This window comes from Suricata suricatta, chromosome 15 (genome assembly GCF_006229205.1).
Source record: "Suricata suricatta isolate VVHF042 chromosome 15, meerkat_22Aug2017_6uvM2_HiC, whole genome shotgun sequence".
In the NCBI taxonomy this organism is placed as follows: Eukaryota; Metazoa; Chordata; class Mammalia; order Carnivora; family Herpestidae; genus Suricata; species Suricata suricatta.
Window position 1 is genome coordinate 11,218,652 of NC_043714.1, and position 23,903 is coordinate 11,242,554.

The 23,903-nt window shown below is 46.9% G+C and overlaps 1 protein-coding gene across 1 annotated transcript in view; it reads left to right on the forward strand.

The window, feature by feature from the left end:
- CHD7 (chromodomain helicase DNA binding protein 7) overlaps positions 1 to 23,903 on the forward strand; it is a 146,599-nt gene that overhangs the window by 98,676 nt on the left and 24,020 nt on the right. Inside the window, exons 11-23 of the mRNA XM_029923243.1 lie at positions 1,394 to 1,531; positions 1,628 to 1,749; positions 2,326 to 2,569; positions 4,195 to 4,371; positions 8,473 to 8,616; positions 9,754 to 10,009; positions 15,279 to 15,489; positions 16,013 to 16,208; positions 16,544 to 16,711; positions 17,181 to 17,360; positions 20,402 to 20,512; positions 20,602 to 20,807; positions 23,508 to 23,707. Of these exons, the coding sequence (XP_029779103.1) occupies positions 1,394 to 1,531; positions 1,628 to 1,749; positions 2,326 to 2,569; positions 4,195 to 4,371; positions 8,473 to 8,616; positions 9,754 to 10,009; positions 15,279 to 15,489; positions 16,013 to 16,208; positions 16,544 to 16,711; positions 17,181 to 17,360; positions 20,402 to 20,512; positions 20,602 to 20,807; positions 23,508 to 23,707 (2,353 nt within the window). The remainder of the gene's footprint in view (positions 1 to 1,393; positions 1,532 to 1,627; positions 1,750 to 2,325; positions 2,570 to 4,194; positions 4,372 to 8,472; positions 8,617 to 9,753; positions 10,010 to 15,278; positions 15,490 to 16,012; positions 16,209 to 16,543; positions 16,712 to 17,180; positions 17,361 to 20,401; positions 20,513 to 20,601; positions 20,808 to 23,507; positions 23,708 to 23,903) is intronic.

Sequence of the window (23,903 nt, forward strand, 5' to 3'; positions counted from 1 at the left end):
ATACCCACTCCCCATGAGTTCTGTCATTCCTGGCTTCTTCTTGCAAATTAAGCTTTATATAAAATGTTTAGATCTTGGGGTGCCTGGGTGGCTTGTTGGTTAAGCATCTGACCCTTGGTTTCGGCTCAGGTCATGATCTCAGTTTGTGGGTTCAGGCTCCGTGTCGGCCTCTGTGCTGACAGTGTGGAGTCTGCTTGGAATTCTCTCTCTCTCTCTCTCTCTCTCTCTCTCTCTCTCTCTCTCTCTCTGCCCCTCCCCTGCTCACTCTCTCTCTCTTTCTCTGTCAAATAAATAAACATAAAAAAATAAAATGCTTAGATCTTGATTGTCTAGTAAGAGTCTGCAGTGAACTCCCATATTTTTCCAAACTCTGATCATAAAGCCCATGATATTTCAAAGACTGTATCTGTAATGTGATGTTTGCTTTCCTAGTTTTACTTTGCTGTACTTAAAATTGTTTTATTGCATATTTACATAGTACAGCGAGTGTTTTTAACATCACAACCACGTCAGTGTACCTTAGACTTGAGATGAAGGTCCACATACCCAAGTGTTTTCTGGAGGGAAGACGAAGGAGACCCTGTGGATCTCCGTGACCCAAATATCGTGACTCCAGCCTACTGCAGCTCACTTTATGTTACAGTGATTATGTACAAACAACACCTCTCTCTTTAAGAAAACGGCAGAGATACTAATAAAATCAAGCTTGTGTCTTATTTTTTTAGAAACTAGCCAATTATGTAAACATGTAAATCCGACTATGATGATTTACCGTAGAAGCCTGAATCAGACACCTCATAAATGATTCGCACAGATAAGAGTAAGGCTTAAATTCAGCTTTGTTATGTACTAGCTGTTTCTTTACATTTCTTGGCTTTAGAGGGTGCCAGTGAATTAGATAAAAATTAATTTATTCTGGGGGCACCTGTGTGGCTCAGTTGGTTAAGTGTCCGATTTTGGCTCAAGTCATGATCTCACAATTTGTGGGTACAAGCCCCGTGTCGGGCTCTGTGCTGACAGCTCAGAGCCTGGGGCCTGCTTCAGATTTTGTGTCTCTCTTTCTCTCTCTTCCCCTCCCCCATTCAACCTCTGTTTCTCTCTGTCTCAACAATAAATAAACATCAAAAAAATTTTTTTAGTTAATTTATTCTGATAATACCCAGTAATACTCTTTCCAGTTGGACTTGACACTGTTAACTAGGAATGCCTGTGTAATGATTGTAGTTTAAAAACTCCTACCAGCTCATCTTAGTGTTGCTGAGGTTGTGTCGTCGGTAAATAATGTAGAACACGTGTTTTTCGTGTGTGTGTGTGTGTGTGTGTGTGTGTGTGTGTGTGTGTGTTGTCCATTGATCAAATGAATCCAATTCTGACATATTTAAACTTGGCCCAGCCTGTGACTCACTACCTGGTGAAGTGGTGCTCCCTGCCTTACGAAGACAGCACGTGGGAGCTAAGGCAGGACATAGATCAAGCGAAGATTGAAGAGTTTGAGAAACTGATGTCCAGGGAGCCAGAAACAGAGCGTGTGGTAAGAATTGGCTAATGGCGAATGGTTTAATTGGAAAATAGCATAGCGGTGTGATCATGGAGAAACCACTAATGGGGTCTACTCTATTTGGAACAGGAGCGACCTCCTGCTGATGACTGGAAGAAATCGGAGAGTTCCAGGGAGTACAAAAACAATAACAAACTCAGGGAATACCAGTTGGAGGGAGTAAACTGGCTACTTTTCAATTGGTACAACATGTATGTAAACCATGTTTTTCTTCACTTTTTAAGAAGGCTTAGAGCTGTTTTCCTTTGTAGTCATTGAAAATATTAATCAGGGGCACCTGGGTGGCTCAGTCAGTTGAGCATCTGACTCTTGGTTTTAGCTCAGGTCATGATCTCAGGGTTTTGTGAGTTCAAACCCCATGTCAGGCTCTGCAGTGACAGTGCAGAACCTGCTTAGGATTCTCTCTCTGCCCCTCCCCCACTCACACTGTCTCTGTCTCTCTCAAAATAAATAAATAAACTTAAAATGTTAAAATAAAAATGTTAAATAGTAATGTAACATTTTAATCTCTCATAAGAATTATGAAAAACAGCAAGGATTGGAAGTATGTGTAAGACTTATCCAACAAACATTAACACCAACCTTGATAGAAGTATGTAGAAACAATGATGTCTTAGAGGGTTTTGTTTGAAAATGTGTTCTGTTGAATCTAAGAGGGCATCCGAGGTAGGCATTTGTGAAGATTAATGGCATACGTTATGCAAAAAGAAAGCAGTGTCTACTGTCTCTACTTAACATACTTTCCTTGTTTTATTTCCTTCCCAAAGGCGAAACTGCATTTTAGCAGATGAAATGGGTTTGGGAAAAACTATCCAGTCCATTACATTTCTCTATGAGATATATTTGAAAGGAATCCATGGCCCTTTTTTAGTCATCGCCCCCTTGTCCACCATCCCCAACTGGGAAAGGGAGTTCCGCACCTGGACAGAGCTGAACGTCGTTGTGTACCACGGCAGTCAGGCGAGTCGGCGGACCATTCAGTTGTACGAGATGTACTTCAAAGACCCCCAGGTAAACCGTCACGAGTGCATTCTTGATGCTTGTTATGTGTGTTTCACGGTTTTGGATGTTAAAATGGTCTCAGACATCCTGTGGAAAGGTTTAGATTTTACAAAATGGAGAAATTTGCTTCAGATTTCTTACCCAATTCGTTGTGTTATACTTTCCCATCTTATAAATGTAGCTAATTTTTAGAGCTTTGGTCATTCTGCTTATTAGATAAGGATGAATAAACTATGGAAAATCATTTAATGTTTTGATACACTAATTGGTTTTATTTTGTAAGCCTAAGAAAAGGCTAAACAAAAAATGGTGTTCTTCCACGAAAGTAGAAAGAATATTTTGTTAAACTATTGGTAGAAGTCAAAATCTGAGGCATGCAATGCTGAGTGGCACATTCAAGCATATAATGTTGAATGAAAGACACCCAAAAGGAAGAACTTCCATTTTGGCTCTTTGTGGCACTTGGGATGATTTCTTTCTTGTTCTTGTTACCTGCTTACAGTCATGCTACGACCCAGATAGTAAAGTGTTATAAATGACGAAGAAGGAAGAATAGTATGTGCTCAAAGAGTTTTAAGCTACAGGTGGTAAATGGTAGTCCTGGAGCTGGAGATAAGACAGAGTTGTGTTTTATATGTTTGCTTTGTGTTCAAATCTGACCTATAATTAAATACTTCAAGGAGGAAAATGTTGAAATCTAGTTTGGTACTAATCTTTAGATTTGACAGTTCGTGGTATGTTCTATCCTAAGTGAATGGTTTTTTTTTTTTTTTTTCATTTTAGTTCTTCAAAAGTAAAAAATAGAAGCACCTGGGTGGCTCAGTTGGTTAAGCATCACCCTCTTGATTTCAGCTCAGGTCATGATCTCACGGTCATGAGGTCAAGCCCCGAGTGGGGCTCTGAGCTGGGTGTGGAGCCTGCTTAGGATTCTCTCGCCCCTCCCACCCTCTCTCCCTCTGTCTCCCCCCACTGACTCCCCGATCTCAGGAAAAAGAGCAAAAGATAAGCCACATTATTGGGTTATACAAGCCAAAAAAAGTAAAAAGTTTTAAAAAGCAAAAGAAGTTTTTCTTAAAAAGTTGTCTTAGTATATAATCCTTTAGGTTTCTTACCTTTTTGGAGCCTGCAGACTGTAACTAGAATGAGCATGCGTAGTGGCACTTTACTGCATGGGATCTGGAGGGAAACTGAGTCACAACTTTTACTAATGATTTGCAAACTTTCTTTAAAAAGAAAGGGTTTTAGGGGCACCTGCGTGGCTCAGTTGGTTGAGCGTCCTACTTCAGCTCAGGTCATGATCACATGGTCCTTGAGTTCAAGCCCTGCCATCGGGCTTGCTGCTGACAGTGCAGAGCCCGCTTTGGAGCCTCTGTTCCCCCCCAGCTCTGCCCTTCCCCCACTCACTAGTGTGTTCTCTTTCTCTCTCCCACCACAAAACAAAACAAAAAATATTAAAAAAAATTTTTTTAAAGGTCTTTAAAGCTCCCCTGCAAAATACCTTGAAAACAAAATGCATGTATTACCCAGAATACATATGCCCCCAAAGAATAAAGATAAATATGTTTCATGCTTTTTATTAGTCAAAGGTAACGTAATTTCTAACGCTAAATAATAATTTAGAACTGTTCTTGTAGGGTCGAGTGATAAAGGGGTCCTATAAGTTCCATGCCATCATCACTACATTTGAGATGATTTTGACGGATTGTCCTGAGCTGCGGAGTATTCCATGGCGCTGTGTCGTCATTGATGAAGCCCACAGGCTGAAGAATAGGAACTGCAAGCTTCTGGAGGGGCTCAAGATGATGGACTTGGTCAGTGATCATGGGATGATTCCGTTGAACCCGAGCAGAATCGCTACCGACTCAGTATTCCCACTGCTCTGAGTCTGACTGATACCTGTGCAGGGTGTGGCAAAGCCTGTCAAATATGGTGGTGTGTCCTCCAGAGCTTTTAGTTACTCAACAGTTGCTGCTGTTCTGGATTCTTACGTTATTGGCTGGTATCTTTGCACAATTGGATTACAGCTGCGTGCAGTCAGGGTATTTTCACAGAAATGAGTTTCAAGCATTTACTTTTTCCTTGTGTTTTATAAGTACTGCCATTTCATATACTGTTGGGTCGGGCTTTGGTCCAGTAAAGGTAATGAAGTTATATTCCAAGGGCTCATGGTTTTGGCACATTGGCTCCAGTAGGATGTGTAGATGGAAGTTCTTAGTAAGATGGCCTAATACCTGGAATTTGTCAAGTTCACACAGACCCTTGGAAGTTTGGGGCATTATAAGACTTTGAACTTGATCTAGAGTATTAGACCACACTTACCCCATACACTCCCCATTTCCTAAGAGGCGGTCAGGGTTTTCTGATTAGATTTATTCCAATAGGAGTGTGCCGGGATAACGTATTGTAGAGGTGTAGCATTTGATTGATTTTCTGTTCCATACTTCTGTGTGTATGGTTCCCTAGCAGAAATCATTACATGACTTCTGTCATCCTCAGATTTTCTCTGCTATCTGGAGTTTGCAAGGTGGGTTTTGATCACTTGTTTTCATTTTTAATGTACATTTTAGAAGCAATGTTATTGTCACTCAGTATGTCTTGAATGTTTTTGGTGAGTTCTTAAAAAGTGCAAAAGATTTAAAAAAATCTCTTTGATGTTGACTTCTGTAGATTAATTTGCTCTCTTGTTAATTGAGACTTTGACAGGAGAAGGAACATTCTATATGTTTGCTGCTATAAATTTTTTTTACTGAGGACTGGTACTACTGAAAAGAACACTTAAAAGCTTTTTGGTGCAGCTGATTCTTTGAAGCGATTCTTTTATTAATTAGCCAGCTATTCTTTTAATTAAAAACAAACAATCTAGTTTTGTTTAGAGGAAAAAGTCTGACTGAATTATTCTATCAAGGATGGGATTTCCCATCCTAAGACTTTTCTCAAATCAGTTTATATTTGATGACCAATCCACAAGAGAAATTACGTAGAAACAGCGAACAGTTCTGAAGATATCGGTAAGCAGGTGGAAAAGAGAAAGTCTGCTACTGTGTTCGGTCTCTCCAGGCGATATGTCAGCAGTACATTGAAATGAGCCTGTATTTGCATGTGAACATGCACAAACATGTGAATGTTCATGAAATACTTCACTGTGTTTTCTGAGTAGGGACCCATCTTCACAGTGGTCCACGTAGAAGACAGAGTACCCTTTTCTAAAGGCCTAAGTGGTCACCTGAGTTTATCTAAGTTGTTTCCTGTTATTAGTTTATATGCCTCCAGGCAGCTGATTCTCACTGTAAAGCAGTCCTCCAGTGGTAGTTCAGATTAAACTCTGTCAACATCAAACAATCTAATTGTCATTGGGAGACTTGAAAGGATTTTCTGTTGTCTATAGCAACACTTCATTAATGGATTAGAATCTGTTACCCAGATAACTTTTCTGTTACAAATTGCAGTTTCCCCTGACTGATTTCATGTAATGGCACATATAGAAAGTGGTGATACTCTCGTGTGCCCTTGCAGTAGGTCATAGTGGGGTAAGCTGAGGACACTGCCCGCTGGCACAGGTGACCAGCCTGGGCTTCTGACTCATAGCCCCACTGGCTGCCCCAAGGACTTGCATTCCTGTAACTCATTCATGGTTCATCCACTAGAAATCTCTGAGAAGCAAAAGAACCATATCATTGTCTTTCTGATGGTCAAGAATCTTTATCTCCAAAGAGATGTTTTTCAAGATGGAACAGAGTAGCACTGTTCAGAATTATAGTATAATTGTATTTGTCCAGTTCTGGACAGCCCATTGCTTGGCCTTCAAATCCTCCTCACAGTAAATATCATGAGAACCTCCACACTGGCCCCACTTTTTATTCTTCTTTCCTAGAATAAGTCCCAGTGAAAATAAAGACCAGTAAGCATAGTCAGCTGCGGAGCAGGTCCGCGGGCAGTGCTGTGTCCTGCGCTGGACCTGGTTAGGAGGAAGGGGCACTTGCACGCAGACCGTGCTCCAAGTGCCCGCTCAGAGGGAGGAGACCAGGGAGTGTCTTTGGCTCCCCACCACGATGACAGGCTCGCAAAGACGATTTGTAGAGGGACCTTTATGGTCTTTGCCGTCCTCCATGGAAGCTCTGAAAGCACAGCACCTCCTTGTCTGTCACTGACAGGGAGGGGATTCTCTGGAATCATTGATTCTGTCATCTCATCTTTCATTGTCAGGAGGCCTTACACAAATTAAAGATCACTCCATCAGAGCTAAAAAGAATGGGAACGTTTTCAAGCCAAAAGCCGACTCGCTGGCATAGGTGAGCTTGGGGATGATGAGCTTGCCAGCCCGAGTCTCTTACCTGACGGTTTATGAAACTGTGTGTACCAGTCAGGTGCTCTCTCACAGTTCCTCTCAAATGGAAATTGCTCGCTTGTACTCTTATAAACATGTTCTGTGCGTCATCATTTGGTATAACTGGCTTTAAACAGTCCGTGAGGCAAAATGGCATAAAAAAGGAGTCCCTTTCCTTTTTTCAAATATTACTTCTAAATTAATAACTTAAAAGGCTTTTTTTTTTTTCCCTGACGGATTTGGTTAGAGGTTAAGGATTTAGCTCGGTCATAAGGGACAGGGGAAAACCGGGAGCCAGTCTTTAGTATCCATCCAGCTCTTCCAGTGCAGTAGCTCTTTCCCAAGTCTGTGGCAGTGTAAAACACTCTTGGAGAAAGTAATTCAGAACTTGAGAATGTCAGGGACTGTGGCCCACGTTTCCCACCAGGATGATTATACAGTAGAAAATCTTGAATTGGTTTGCAAACTCCTTATTCTATGAATTTAATGAGTCTGAAGATGATGGTGGTCTGTGTGTCTTCCCGAGAGACCTTTTCTTCCGAAGGGAGAGGAGGAGGAGTGAAAGCAATCCGAACTGCTTCACTTCACTTCCAAAGAGCTTTGCTGGCAGATAAGACGTGCTAGATACTATGAAAATCATCATGTCTGTCGTTCTGTCATTTATCTAGTATTTCCTGAGCATGTAGTCTCTGCTTGGCAGCCAGCGCTTGTCAGATTTTATGTTAAGTCCGAATAATTGCTTTTGAACGTACTAGGAGGTAGGATCACTTTCTGAAATAGTTTTATTCACTGTCCTGTGCATCAAATGGCCAAAGTATTAACTAATGAGGCCCTTAAGATTACCAAACTCACTATCGTTAAAACCAGTCACAGCAAACCAGCTCCTCTATGTTGGAGACACAAAACACAAAGACAGATGCCTAAGGAAAGCTGGAGGAAGAGCTCGTAAACAGGAAGAATTATTTTAAAGAAACACCTAACGCGGTTCAAAGAAACAAAGTTAGAAATAGCATCTGTTAAAAAAAAAAAAAGTGATTGTGGTATTTAAAACCAAGCTGACCTCTTTGCTAGTTTGAAATCGTTGCAGAACGAAATAGTTTTTCCTATGCTGTTGCATGTAGGAGAACTTCTTCTGTCTCTAAAGTGAGTCACGCAGGAAGCAGAGGAGGGGAGGAGAGCGCCGTTGGTTAGAGTCCAGAAAGAAGCATGTGAGCTCTCCCTGAGCCCGGGGAGTTTCGGGGGAAAACTTCGGGGGAGCAAAGAGTCCTGGGACTCGGGAGACTTACCCAGCCGGGGCACTGAGATGCTGACCCAATATCCCCAGCAAGAAATGAACTGGCAAGACCTGTCGATGGTGCCTGCCGTGTGCTAGAAGGGCCCCCCGCCATGTATCTGAAGCAGGGTCCAAGTGTTGCCCCCGAATCCCCGCCTCTGCGTTGTGTAGTTGGCGGGGGGCGGGGGGGGGGGAACTAAGGTGTAGTCGGTGCACTACTGAGAAGTAAGAGAAGGTCTGTCTAGAAAGAGGCTTTGGTTTTAGGTCACTGCTTTTGTCGCCGTCCAACCCGCCACTTTCCTTGTGTTCCCGCAGGAGCACAAGGTGCTGCTGACCGGGACCCCCCTCCAGAACACGGTGGAGGAGCTCTTCAGCCTGCTCCATTTCCTGGAGCCGAGCCGCTTCCCGTCCGAAACCACCTTCATGCAGGAATTCGGCGATCTGAAAACGGAAGAGCAGGTACGTACCACGTCCCCTCGGCGCTCTAGGCACGTAACTGAAGCCAAGCCCATGAAAGGGCAAAGCCTTAGGACTCAACTACTTAAACATGTCAATTAGTTCCGTTTTTTTGTTTCTTCCCCCTGACCCCCTGGTCAGGTGAGCCTCCCACCTCCCTTCCCTGGACATTCCACAGCTTCACTGTCGAGGTGTTCTTGTCTGTCTGTCTGTCTGCCTGCCTGCCCTCGTGACAGCTGCTGAGGTCTGTTCAGAGAGGTCACTTATTACCTGTTCACGTCATCTTCAGAGACTGCTGTGCTCTCCGGGATGGTGATTTCGCTCTGCATACTCGTGCGCGATGTAGTTATTCGCCCCCTGGAGTTCTGGGACTCTAGCGTACTTGTTAACTTACTTTTCTGACTTCGTGTTTTCATTTAAACTACCCCACAGGATTTCCGTGAGACCTAAATGAGGTATTGTGTATGAAAAGCAGCCGTTATTTTACACATCCTAAGCTATGTGGGTATTTATTATTGTACCGTATTTGAAACAGATATGGAGATATGCTTGCAATCGTGGTCTTTAGGACCCCCACCTCTTACAACTTACTGTTTAAAGCCTCTCAGTTAGGTTCAGGGGTGAAGTCTGCTTTCTTTTGGTTTTGCTTTTCTTTGTTGTGCTGTGGGTCTTACTGTCAGTCAACAGAAACAAGAACCAGAGAGATGTCTCTGCTCACTTGTTGGTGGGGGGAGTAGGTGCCTCCTGGCTTGCTTATTCTATGAGCCCTTTCCAGAAAAGAAGGGAACTGAAGCATTCCCGACATCGTCTCTTCCCTCTTCCTCATCCCCGCTATGGCTTAAGACAAACAGAAGGGAAGCTCAGTGAATAAATTGGGTTCTTTTCTGCTGTGTGCTTGTCAGGCCTTCTGGCTGTTCGGGCTCCTGCATAGCTGAAATAGACCACTTAACACCGACTCGTTCAACCTTCATGTACTTCTGTTATGAAAGCTGAGCGATTAGTGCCTTCACCCCCTTACGGGGCTTTGACAAATGAACATGAATGGTAAATGAGTAGGATAATCCTGATTTTTCATGTTAGAATGTGTTTTAGCGTGCAGGCAAATCACGATGCCAGTATTTACTTAAGGTCCTGTTTTAGGTGCAAAAACTCCAGGCCATTCTAAAGCCAATGATGCTGCGGCGTCTCAAGGAGGACGTAGAGAAGAACTTGGCCCCCAAAGAAGAAACCATTATTGAAGTTGAGCTAACAAACATCCAGAAGAAATATTACCGAGCCATCCTGGAGAAGAATTTCACGTTCCTCTCCAAAGGCGGTGGTCAAGCTAACGTACCTAACCTGTTAAACACTATGATGGAGTTACGAAAGTGCTGCAACCACCCGTACCTTATTAACGGTAAGCCCGCGCGCCGGCGCGCGCTCCAGTGACTGCCCGAGCTCGAGTCCTGTCTCCCTCCGGACGGAGGACTTGGTTGTTTGTGGTCGCGACTGGATCCTGTCCTTCCAACTCGGCATTCGCCAACGCCCTATTCTTCGTGACTCCTTCTTCGGTGGTGGCTGAAGGTAGAGGACCATTGTCCCTGCCGATCCTTGTGGTGGGACCTCAGCTCGCCTGTCCCCTACTCCCCTGCCTCTGTCTCTCCCCTTGGAAGGAGGTGTTAGTGTTCTTGGCTGAAAAGCATCGAAAGTGGTAACAGCTAAAGTGAGATTAGCCTCAATTGAGACTTTCTTGCTCTGTGTGTGTGTGGTGGGGGGGGGTGTGCACACACACACAAATGCACGCGTGTGTCTGTGTGTGTGTTGAAGAAGAGCCTGTGCGAGAAGGCGGCTGGCAGCAGTCTGGAGACTTCGATGGGAGGAAATTGCAGTCTCGAGGCCTTTAGGACCTATTCCTTAAGAATGAGCGGTCATTTTAAAACTTTGATAATAGTTTGTTTCTGTTACTGATGAATACTTTATGGTCTTCCTGGTTTCCTAACTAAATTGAGAGTGTCCTATGACTGATTTGAGTAAAAACCTGCATGATATTCTTCCAGAAATATTAAAGGGGTACGTATCACATGCCTGTGATATGTAGGGTGCTCTGGAGGGTCTGGGAGCCTTCAGGTTTGTCAGGGTTGGAGATTACAGAAGCCATGAAAAAGCAATGGCACTGAGTTTGCCAGTCAGGGTTAGAAAGAGGAACGGCCTTTAGACTGATATAATGACACCTGAGCAAAGACAAAGAAGCAGGAAAGCAAAGAGGAACTTGCCCAAAGTATAAAGTCCGTGTAAGTAAGTCGCGGTGCGACGGTGAGCCTTGGACACCGCCTGGGACCTGCAGTAGAGGGCCTGAAGTGCTAGGTCGTGGAATGTTGGTTGTAGTGTGTAGACAGCGGGGAGCCATGGCTAGTGGTGGAGCTAAGGAGTGGTTCAGGATGAAAGGTCTGGCAACGGCACATAAAACAGATGGGAGGGGACAGAGGAAGAGATACAAGCAGAAAGACCCACAGGAGGCTCTTGCTGCCGTCCTGGCCGCAGTTGGTGCGGCTTAAAGAAAGGGGACGACCAGTTAAGTTGTAATGTTTGTGCATTATTATAATTGGCCAGCAACACAACTATATTCCTTTTCCAGGTTCTGTCTTTACCACAATCCATGGAGTTCAGGGGCGGCTAATTTAAAGAGTTCCTAGTCTTCCCCCCTCCTCCTTTCATGGCTCACGTGCCTGTCAGCCACCTCAGGTCCACAAGTTTTTGTTATTAAATGACCAAGTGGTCCACACCTGGAAGACAGTCTGCGTAGCACCTGCAGTGTGACGTCAATGGATTTCCTTTTGGAACTTTGTGCTTTAGCTCTGTTTTCTAAAGAGAGCATCGTGTGTGATAATTGTATGTTCAGTGTCGCCAACGTACTGATCACCATGTGTTTAGGAGCCTGTACGGCCAGTATGGTGGGTGTCAGCCTGCCTGTCCCTGAGTCGGGGAGGTGGTGTTGAGGTGACTGATGGTATGACTGAAGCACGCGTGCATGTGTGACACACACGCACTCTTGCATTTACTCTCTGGTACAAAGCAAATGAAGAATAGTGGCCACCATAGGGAGCAAGGAAGGCACTCACAAAAGAGCTACAGTGCTGCCAGCAGCCAGCGTGTGGAAGGGTTGATGTCGTCAGTAGTTGTCAGAGACCCACTTGTACTTCCATCAAGTCCACCTTGTCTGCTAATTGGTTACGCCTTGGGGTCAGCTTTCCTGCCCCTACCAGTTATGAAGTGTCCATTAAGCAGGTGTGCTTCTGTGCCTTTAAGTCGAGACACAGTGGTTAAAGAAAATACACGCACACACCTCGCAAGCACGTTAGCCACGACAACTGCCCAGATAGCTCACGTGGACGCTGGGTTTCCCCAAGGCTGCTCCAGGGCCAGTGCTGCCTGCCTTTACCTGCAGTCTGGAGTGGAACGTATACTGATGTGATGCTGATGCTACACATGTTCGTCAGCCGGTTCAGGGAAGTTTTCAGGGGTGGAGGTTAAGTTGAAACTGGTATTGGTTGTCAAGCTGAAGTTCAGTTCAGGAAAGCTCAACAGTTCCATAACTGCGGAAGCTGGAAGCAAAGTTGGTGACGCAAGGATGGAAGCAAAGCACAGGGAAAGGAATCAGAACTGCTGGTGGAACCCAAAGTGTGGAAGGGAGCAGTATTTTAAATGTGGGTTAGCATCATCCGTGCTTAGCAAGGTGTTGGGGGTGCACCGCGATTCCTCGGGAAGTGTGCGGCTGCCGGCTGTTGCTTTGTCTGCTCAGATAAGCAGGGAAGCGGGGGACACAAGTGCGGCCGCCGCTCCGGCCCCAGCCTCGGTGGCAGGGGACGTCTGGGGTCAGGTTCCCTATGTGAGCGCACAAACAATGTTGAAAACTTGGGCACTGTCCCCTAATGGTGAGGAGTGACTGAAGAGTCATTTGTCCTCCTTGCTTTGGGTTCAGAGGCATGTAGAGAAGAGCGGACAGAAAGAAGAGAAGCGAAGCTTGCGCAATGGAATGAATTTCAGATAGAACGTAGTAACTGTGTTTCTGCTAGTCTTCAAGAGAAAATAACTTCTTGTCGGTGGCCAGATAACACTGGCTAGATAATAATGTCCTGTTGTAGCGAGATCACGGAGGTGTCACTGCCCTCCCAGTGACCATCTGTTGAAGTGAAAAGACTTCCACACTCGTTTCAGGTTTCCCTGACACAAACACACACACATTTTGAAAATGTAGCACGAACAGTGCTTTCCTTTAGGGCAGTGTCCACAAAGTATTGTGGCTTATCATAACCTATACATTTTCGGATTGATACTTATAAACCTCACATGGAGGTACACCTTTCACTGGTAAACTTGACAATTTGCCTGTGACATCAGAAGGTAGGAACTGCATTTCTCCTCACCACCTTCCCTGACCTCCTTTCCTTCAGTCTGTCCATAAGAAATATGGCGCTAGAGGAATCATGTAGGGAAGATGCTGGCTGATGTTTTATAAACTGCCTGCCACTTTAAGAACTTGAATTTGTAACAAAGAGCCAGAGTGATTAACTCAGCAGTAGCTTTTGTCAGGTAAGAACAAATGTATTTTAATTCTGACTATTCTTTATAAGATTAGTAGTAGCAGTGAAAAAGCAAGAAAGTTACATTTCTTTTCTCTGAATAAATTTAAAATGAAAAAAATGCCTCTGTTAATCTGCCTACAGTATTTATATTTCCAGGTTTTTACTAAAATTATGCAAATGTCTGATATTTATCTTGTCAAAATGATTATTTTATTTTTGAAAACTAGTCAGCTAGCCATCAGCTTGTTTTAAACTAATGTACTGTAGTTTGGTTCTGAAGTCTAATTCTCATATGGACAAAAAAATAACTGCCCAAGTATCAGGAGTAAAATCTGTTTCCGAATTGTAAAGGGCTTATCCTGTATTGCACAAGAATAAACTTTTTAAAAAGACCAAATGTAATATATGGACGTAAATCTATTTCCCCTGTCTCCTGGCGACTTTCTTGTCCTCAGTCCAGAGCCTAGATTTCTAAATGTCATGTTTTGAAAAATATCCTTCAGCTTTATTCAAGGACATTCCTGCGAATGCTCTTCAACCACATTTTGTTTTTACCTTTTCCGAATTAAAACCTTTCACTTTTTCCCCCCCCACTTAGAGAAGAGTCTTGAGTATTAGCCTCTTATTCGAGTGGGAAAAGGGGTGAGGGACCAGCGACTCCGACCCCGCTGGCATTTCAGGCCAGGCCCCTCCCTCGCCAGTCAGTGTGCTTTGCGGGGCCTGGGGCCTGGGCAAAGGCATTACGTGACTTTAATCTGTCCTCAGTAAGATTCTCTGTTGATTAATAAATAACAAGCCGTATTTCTGCATTTGACCGTGCTGTAACTGAATTTGCACAAGTGCCCTTCAAATGGAGATGGGACGGCCCTCTCCTGACGTCTGCTGCTGCTTGCAGGAGGTCTCCCCGAGCGGCTTGGGGTCTAGCCCACTGAGCCCTCACGCCCTTTTTGAGATTTGCGCACACCCCTCTGCTGTATTGTTCGTTCACTTGCTTAAAACCAGCGGTGAGAAAAGTAGCTTCGTTTCTAGCACACTCGAAGACTGGGAACCAACCCCATTGGGTGGATTTGTTTGTTTATGTTTTCTAAAGAATGGGTGACCCCACCCCCATCCTTAGGGAGAGGTGCTGGGCAGAGCAGCCAGGGCCTGATTAACCCCTGAGATGGGGGGAGGCCAGACCCGAGCTGCCTAATTCTAGCTAAGCCACCTACGCAGTTGAAGGAAGCTTAGCCCGTGTGTGTTTGGGGCTTGGGTGTGGGAGAGCCGGAAGCGCATCTCTCTTGACGATGCCATCCTCTCGAGGCTTCTTTGACGCACCCAAGTCTTTGAACGGGCGGAAGTGTGCACGAGGCTCTGAGAAAAAGCGGGCTGGGCGCAGAGGCCTTACGTGCAGCAGGGGTGCTGGGTGTTGTTTCCTAAAAGCTTGAAAAGCTCTGGATAATTTGGGATCGAGTCTCTTGCACCTCATGCAGTCCTCACGTGAGCAGGAATGTGGAGGGGTTTGGAGATTGCAGTAGAAGGTATGCATTCAGACCGCCTAAAAAACCTCTCTAAAAACTATCCTGAAGAAGGAATTCCCTTTGTGGCCCTCCTGTTGGCTGCGTTAACACACAGTTACAGACAGAAACCACTGCCCCGATGCCGTAATTATTAGACCTCTATTCCCTTGTTTCTCAGCTTCGGAACAGATTTTGTTGTTTGTGTTTATATTCCGCTAGTAAACAGTTCTCTATTTCTTTAGCAATTTAGGTTCCAAATTTTCTGTAGGTATCTGGCCCGTGGCTTGTTTCTGCCACTTCTGGCTTGACAGTCTGTTGTTGAAATTCAGTTTCTGCAGACAGCAAACATTTGTTTGTTGGAAAATGTGGATCTCCCCCCCGCCCCCCAGTGTTTAAATGTGTTGTGCTTAAAACTTTGATCCCTTTTCTACTTCCATGGTTTCGTGCAGACCTGACTTTTAGCGAGTTGGATGGATGCACATCCATAAACATGAGTGTGGCCTTTTGGCTCCTATAGTTCGCAGTGGGTTTTGAAAGCAAGTTCTTTGTTTTTAGTAATAAAAACCTTTTACGGTATTCACGTTATGCTGTCCAATCTCTGCAGGTGCTGAAGAGAAAATTTTGGAAGAGTTTAAAGAAACACACAACGCAGACTCCCCAGATTTTCAGCTCCAGGCGATGATCCAGGCTGCTGGCAAGCTAGTGCTGATTGACAAGCTGCTGCCAAAACTGAAGGCTGGTGGCCACAGGGTGCTTATCTTTTCCCAGATGGTGCGCTGCCTGGACATACTGGAAGACTACCTCATCCAAAGACGGTGAGGCCACTGCGCTGTGAGCATAAAAAGGAAATACAAAATGACCTTTCACGGGGCTCCAAGTGACTCACCTCGAAGGGACGTTCATGATAAAGGGGACAGAGTGGGGGAAGCGTGTCACCTCTTTCTGAACACTGCCAATGTACGTGGCAGTTACTGTACGCAGTGACCAGAGCAGGAGTCCACGGACTCCCAGCGGCAGTTTTGTTTCCCATTTCTTCCCTTCGACTAGAGGAGAATCATTCTTACCCGAAACTGAAATTGTTTGTTACTCTGCTGCTAGAAGTGTCAGCTATTTTTAGACCAAAGTTCTTTTACTAGAGAGGAAGTAAAATAAGAGTTCTTGAGCATTCAACCGATTGTAGGCCCAACGGCCCTAAAACCTGTTTGCTCTGTGATTATTTCTGATCAGAATATCATTCAGGTAACACGTACCCCATAGCGTAATACTTGCTTCCCAAAGAGAAGCCAGCACACTGTTGCCGCCGTGTCTCAGGTCCTTGTTGATCTGCCCGTTTCCCAGGTACCCATACGAGAGGATTGACGGCAGAGTGAGGGGCAACCTCCGCCAGGCGGCCATCGACAGGTTCTCCAAACCCGATTCTGATAGGTTTGTTTTCCTCCTGTGCACACGGGCAGGAGGCTTAGGCATTAACCTCACCGCTGCCGACACCTGCATCATCTTCGATTCCGACTGGAATCCCCAAAATGATCTCCAGGTAAACACTCAAGAAAATTGTCCTGGGGCCCTTTCTCTCTTTTCTTCTTTTTTTCTTTCTTTTCTTTCCTTTTCTCTTTTTTTTTTTTTCCAAAGTCCTACTACGATGATAGAGAAGCCCCAGTGAAACCAATGAACTAAAGCTCCGTTGCCCTAACACAGCGTCCCATGATTGGGCAAATGAACCGAGCAATAATCGATGTACTGATAATGTAAAAGGAGCGTCGTAGGATGTTAACCTCCCAGACCGCACCTCTGCTCTGGGGACAGGTGTTCACGGGGTGACAGTTGAGTCCTGTCTTTCGGTGGTAGCCATCCGTTTCCTCTCTCTTCCAGGCTCAGGCTAGGTGTCACAGAATAGGACAGAGCAAATCTGTGAAAATCTACAGGCTGATCACGAGAAATTCTTATGAGAGGGAAATGTTCGACAAGGCTAGTCTGAAACTCGGCCTGGATAAAGCGGTGCTGCAGTCCATGAGTGGGAGAGAAAACGCTACCAACGGGGTAATCCACACCTGCCCAGACCTTTCCTTTCTTCTGGCTCCTTGCTTTATGTAGCTAATAGTAAGAATCATCCAGCATCGGATGGTATTTCAACCTCAGATTTTCAGCCTATTTTGTCGTATTTTCTTATTTCTTTATTTTATTTTTATTTTATTTTATTTTATTTATTCATTCATTGTTTATTTATGAGAGGGAGGATGAGTGGGGGAGGGGCAGAGAGAAGGGCGCACAGAGAATCTGAAGCAGACTGTGCTGACAGCAGAGAGCCTGATGCAGGGCTTGAACTCTCGAACTGTGAGATCATGATCTGAGATGAAGTCAGACCCCGTAACCAACTGAGCCCCCCAGGCACCCCTGTGTTTTCTTTCTTTTATATGTCAAGTTTATCCCCCTTGAGTACAACGGAGCATTCGTGTGGTCTAAAAACATTTCAATTCTGACTTCTTGTAAATAAATCTCTCTAAAACAGGTCCAACAACTTTCCAAGAAAGAGATAGAGGATCTTCTGCGCAAGGGGGCCTACGGAGCACTCATGGATGAGGAGGACGAGGGGTCCAAGTTCTGCGAAGAAGATATTGACCAGATTCTCCTGCGGCGAACCCACACCATCACCATTGAGTCTGAAGGCAAAGGTTCCACATTTGCTAAGGTGCGAATTGGCCCAAAGAGGCAGGTTGTCTCCAGAAGTGTGACAGAGTTCACACAGAGCAGGGTCTTACAAGGTGCTCACAAGGCGCATATGCAACATTTGCTTGGTAATTGAGAGTTAAGAAATTGATGATTAACTCGCTGTGGAACCCTTGATGCTTAGAAGGCTCTTTGTGTGTGTGTTGGGTTCCCTTCTCTGTATGTGGCACCCGGTCGTCATCCTCACCTTGGCCTCCTGTCAGCATCCCCACTCCCGGGTGAATCCTTTACCTGTGTCCTTGACCCCACCCTGTCTACTTCTTGAGTTTTGACGGCTTGCTTCCTGAGGTCCCGACCCCTGACACGGCCCGTACCAGCAGTTAGGCCGCTCCTGTCTGAGGGCCTCTCATCTGTGTTGCCCTCCAGCTACAGCTCCACAGCCCTTCTTTCGTGGCCAAGACCCACACTGTTTGGCTATTTGAACCAGCTGTCCCCACGGACTCCCGCTTCTGCATACTTTTCAACCCCAGCTTGCACCCTGCCCCCGCCCTGCCATCAGACCAGCTCTGGTGAAGGTCAACACGAGCCTCCCCTCCCACCACCTGACTGAGGGCACCTTCTGAGGCCTCCCCTGTGCCTCGCTCCATCCATCCACACCTAGGCCCACTTTACACCTTTATTTTTAACAGCTTTCTTGAAATGTAATTTACTCACCATAAAATTCACTGATTTTAAGTGTACAGTTCAGTGCCTTTACCATATTTGCAGACTTGTGCAGGCATCACCACATCTAGGTTTAGAACATTTCCATCTCCCCAGAACCTCATGCCCATTAGCAGTCAGCCTCTACTTCCTCCTCCTCCTCCTCCACCTGCTGCCCCTCATCGCTCCCCCTCCCTGCCAAGTCCTTGGCAACCACTAATCTGCTGTCTCTATAGATTTCATAAAGTGGACATTTCATAAAGTGGAATCATATGACATGTGGTCTTTTGTGTCTGGCTTCCTTCTCTTAGCATCGTGATTTTGAGATTCATCGTGTTCTAGCACACAGTATCGGTAATTCCTTCCTTTTTTTTTTTTTTTTTTTTTTTTTTTTTTTGCTGAACGGTGTTCTGTCACCTAGATGTACCTCTTTCAGCAGTGGACAATGGGTGATGGGGCTGTGTATGCATTCACTGGTTGAAACTGAAATGTAGCTTGTCTTCCCTTTTGGGTGATCACGGATAACGTTGTTTCAAGCGTTTATGAACAGGTTTTTATGCGGACACGTCTTTTCGCTTCTCTTCTGTCTATCCCACAAATAGGTCATATGTTAACTCTGTGTTTAACACTTTGAGGAACTGCCAGACTGTTTTCTAAAGTGACTGTACCATTTTCCCTTCACGCCAGCAGTGTTTTGGGGTTCTAGTGTCTCCATATCCTTACCTGCACTTGTTATTTCCTGAGGTTTTGACTACAGCCATATTAGTGAGTGGGAAAGGATGTCTAGCTCTGGTTTGGTCTGAATTCTTCGATGCTAGTGAGCATCTTTTCATGTGCTTGTTCGCTGTATGTGTATCGTTTGGGGGGAAAATGTCTACTCAGATCTTTTGAGTTACTTGTCATTTGTTATTGAACATTAAGGATTCTTTATATATCCTAGGTAAAGTTTATCCTTGGATAATATAGTTTGAAGTATTTTCTCCTTGTCTTTTCTTAATGGTGTTTGAATTTCACTGAAGTCCACTTTACCCATCTTTTTCTTTCATGATTCATGCTTTTGATGTATTGTCTAACCTAAGGTCACACAGATCTGCTCCTGTTTTCTTCTAAGAGTTTTATAGTTTTTACTCGTACATTTAGGTCTTGGTCCCTGTTGAGTGAGTTTTGGTGCGTGGTGTGAGCCGAGGGTCCCTCTCCTTCCTCTGCTTGCGGACCACTGGTCATCCAGGCTACTCCAGCCTTTCGGCTCCCTCCTCTGGGCCCTGTGACCCAGCACCTTCTCTCTCACGTCTTCCAGCTGCTTCTCAGGCTCTGCCCTCTGTCCTCACAGGCCCTTCATGTTCAGTATGTGCAGAACCGCCTTCCTCATTCCTGTCCCTCGACCCTCTGTGTGCATGCCCACACTCACGCCCCTGCTTCTTTGCCTGAGTGGGGCCGTTCTGATGCCAGAGTTAGCTGTGACTCCGCCTCCTCCCCTCCTCATTGTCCTCCTCCTCCTCCTCCGTCTCTTCTTCCTCCTCCTCCGTCTCCTCCTCCTCCTCTTCCTTCTCCTCCTCCTCCTTCTCCTCCTCCATTCTTCACATCCACCCAGACTCTAACTCCATTCATTTTACCTTGTACAGAATGAGTCTCTAGCCTGTCTCCTTTGTCCACTTGTGCTGGAGCTGTTTTCAGTCTTCGCTGTCCCCCCGTAAACGACAGTAGTGGCCCGTACTACCCTCCCAGGCATCAACAACAGGCTCTCGCTGACAGGTGGCTTCAGATACAACTGTGTCTACCTTAAGATTATTTCCATTTTGAAAGAGTTCCCTGCTACCTCAGGACCCCGTTACCGGGACACGCAAGGCCCCGCATGGCCTGGTTTCTGCCTGCCTCCCAGCTTGACCTTTAGCTGTCCTCCCCTGACTGTCCTTATCACCGGCCACATGACCCAGTTGCCTTTCTTCTCCTCTGAGCCTTTGCACACGCTCTATTGTGAATGTTTCCACATACCTTTCCTGTTCTATGAGCTTTTAACAGTCTGGTCCAGGCATTAGATTCTGGGGGGCCAGTTCTCTGTTCCCAGCAGTGCCCTTCCCTGCACATGCACTAGGGCCCCTCTGAATGTCAGTTGCACCAGTACGTACCTTTGTGACCTGTTGTTGATGACACTGTATTGTCATCTTTTGCCTCCTGATCCGTTGAAACTCCTGGACAGAGAGCTGCCTGAGGGACGGCCTTTCATCCCAGCCCACAGACTGCAGCATCTGACACATGGCGTGGGGACGTGTGTGTGATTGGCTGACTGAGCAAATGAAAACTGTTTTGCATTTTGCCTCTGAGAAGAGCATCTCAAAGTAATGCATATTTTTCTCTCTTTAGGCCAGTTTTGTTGCATCTGGAAATAGGACAGATATTTCCTTGGATGATCCAAATTTCTGGCAAAAGTGGGCTAAGAAGGCTGAATTGGATATAGATGCCTTAAATGGGAGGGTGAGTGAGAGGTCCCGTTCAAACCCTACCTAATGTAACCCAAGGGGTGCTTTTTTAGAAGTTTCAAGTTCATCTGCTGTCTTCTTTAGAACAACCTGGTTATTGACACTCCAAGAGTGAGGAAGCAAACCAGGCTGTACAGTGCAGTGAAGGAGGACGAGCTGATGGAGTTTTCGGACTTGGAGAGTGACTCCGAAGAGAAGCCTTGCGCGAAGCCGCGGCGGCCCCAGGACAGGTCCCAGGGCTACGCGCGGAGCGAGTGCTTTAGGGTCGAGAAGAATCTGCTCGTCTATGGGTAAGTCCGACTCCCGTGAAACACAGAATTTCATTCTCAATATCAAATTGGGGCCAGCGTGGAGAAAAAGCCTGTTTTGTGTCTGGATTGCTGTGACTCCCTGTCATGCAGTCGAGCAGATGGCCTCGCGGCCACTGGGACAGGGCCCAGGGGCGATTGGTAAAGGCGCTCACGGCTGTTCACCGGCTCGCGGATGGGAAGGAGCACAGCTTTGTCCCTTAAGCACGTCCCATCCAGATTTACCTGTTGGTGACTGATAACTCAGAATGAAGTCTCCAAGTTACAAATGCTTTTCCCGTTTTAGCTTCACAAACACTTTTTGACTACAGTAGTCTTTCAGTATTTGTTTTTCAGTTATAAACACTTGCTAAAGGCAATCATCTTGGTTCTAAACCTCTTCCAACTCATCTGAAACACACACGGGTGGTTATGTCAGCTCCGAGTGTGTCGTGTTTGTCCTGCGGACAGCGTGTCTCTGAAAGGCAGGATCCACATCTAATTCATCTCTGAAGCTGTGTGTGAAACGCCGCACAGCGCTTTGAATGATGGTGAGGTAGATGTCTGAATCTGCAAAGAAGAGTTCCCTAGCATGTGTGGGACCACAGGCAAGTTCCATTCAAGTAGGAAACCACCACCAGATAATGTTTCTGTAGGTCTGGTGACATCCTGCTTTCGATGAGTCCTTCCAGGGGATTATCGTCAGTTTCAGAATAAACACAAACTATTAACATGGTACCCAGGGCTCTTATCTGGCCCTTGTCTGTCCTGTTGGTCCTTTCTGTGGGTAGCCCAGGCTTCTGCTAGGACAGACCGTTTCCCCTCCTTCAGCCTGCCGTGCTCTGTCTCATCTCTGTCTTTCTACAAGTCCTTTCCAGTGCCTAGAGTGCGCGCGTGCATGTGCACACACACGCACACTCATTCATCCCCGGTACACAGGCTTGCTCTGCCCGCCTGCTCCTGTCACCAGCACCCTGCACAGGCCTCACCTGGGTGCCCGCACCAGACAGTCTGGTCTGCACATCCCATCACACCCCCGTGTTGTTTTATGCCTTTGAGTGGCAGGCCTCTCCTGCTGGAGCCCCAGTCAGAGCTCCAGGAAGCCCGAGACTCTGTTCCCCGTGTCCTCAGGGAAGACGGCAGTGCCAGTGGACACAGCCAGTGCGCATCAGTGATTGCTTGTGGAACAGACGAGGTCGGGCCAGAGCCCATTCTGTGTCCCAACAGGACAGACAGCCAACCCCTTTGCGGCTTGCACCTGCTCATGTGTTTTGACCTAAGCATCAAAGTTAAGAGTTGAGAATTTTGCCGATAGCTTTAGAAATGGGGTATATTCGTAACTCCCGAAGCTCAGAACAGGCTTCGCGGGCAGGGTCTTTAAGGAGAGGGCTGCCCTCCTCCTCTGGGCGTCACTGTGTGGTGACACGTGTTGAGGGTGAGGCACCAGGGCCGCACCCGTGAGCAGGACAGGCAGGTCCCTGCCGCGAGGCCAGTGAGCAAGCAGGGTGGCAGTGGACAGTGATGGGGCCGCAGCAGGGGACCTGATGCAGATGGAGGCCAAGCAGCAGGTCTCTCCCTGAAGGGACTGCTCGAGCATCATCTCCTGCTCCTGCGGCCGGGGGCAGGGGAAGGGCAGGGGATGTAAGAAGGGGTTCCACAGAGCTTGGCAGGACTTAATAGCTGGACGCCGTGGATGAGGTCGGGTAAGAGAGAGAGAGGCTGGGCAGGGAGAAGACAGTCCCATGCAGACAGAGCAGTGTGTCCCAAGGCCTGAAGGTGAGGCTCAGCCCTGCGGCTTGAGGAAGTGCGTCCCTAGAAGCCAGAGAGGCCCAGGCCAGGGCAGATGGCAGGGCCTGCAAGGGCCTCCCTCAGCCAGGGCATCCCCGCTGTGCACAGCCCTCAGTCCTTGAGGAAGGCAGGGGGTGGGGGGGCCGAGCTCGGGCCTGGGGCTCCGGAGCTGGAACCTGGGGGGACCAGCCCAGACAGCGTCTGCCCGTCTGTTGTACGCTCTCGCTCCACAACGTGCAGATGCCAGAGCACAGCACTGCGTCTCACAGGGCTGGTCACCCCATGTGGACTGTTCACGTCCAGCGGCGTGCCGTCTGCTTTGTTCCGTGCGCAGTCCTTCCTCCCACCTGCTCGACCTGAGGGCCTGCGAGTTGGTTAGACGTGTTTCCCGTGAAACTCTTGCCCCGGGGAGTCAGCACTCCCTGTTTTGGAAGGAGACTCAAGCCTGTTTATGGACCCTCATTAGTTTTCACAGCACCCCTTTGAGGTAGGTTAAGATACCCACGCCCCCTCAGCACTGTGTCCTAGGTCTGGGGACAGCCACACCCACCTCACGTCACCATGTATCTCAAAGAGCTGGTCGGCACTGGAGCGTACGGACCGTGACAGAGTGGGGCACCGGGTCAAGCATCTGGGTCCTGGCTGGCATTCCCTTCCCCGGAGTTGCCCGAATCTGCCTGGGAAAACCTGCCTCGGCCCCGTAGATGTTAGCTCAGGGACACTTTTACTCCTGAACCAAAGAGCGGTGAACCCAGGGCCCACTCTGTGACGAGTGTCTTCGAGGGCCCTGCAGTGCTCTCCTGTATCCCCTGGTGGGACATACTGCTGGTCCTAACGCTGCTACCTGCCTGTGAAAGCCAAGCCCCAAATCTAAGCCGAGGGGCCCCATCTCCATGCCGAATACCTGCTTTGCAGCTGGGGACGGTGGACGGACATCCTTTCCCATGGCCGCTACAAGCGCCAGCTCACGGAGCACGACATGGAGACCATCTGCAGGACCATCCTCGTCTACTGCCTCCACCACTACAAGGGGGACGAGAACATCAAAAGCTTCATCTGGGATTTGATCACGCCCACGGCCGACGGCCAGACGAGAGCCCTGGTCAATCATTCTGGTAGGTCCGCTCCGTGCTGTTTGCGCTGCAGGGTCCCAGAGAGCCACCCAGGACCCTTGTGACACAACCTTGACCCCATATCTCCCCACCGCCCACGTGGAAATGTCTGAATCTGACATTGAAATTGGGGTTATGAAAAGCGTCTAGTAGTAGTAGTAGTAGTAGTAGTAGCAGCAGCAGCAGCATTATTGTTATT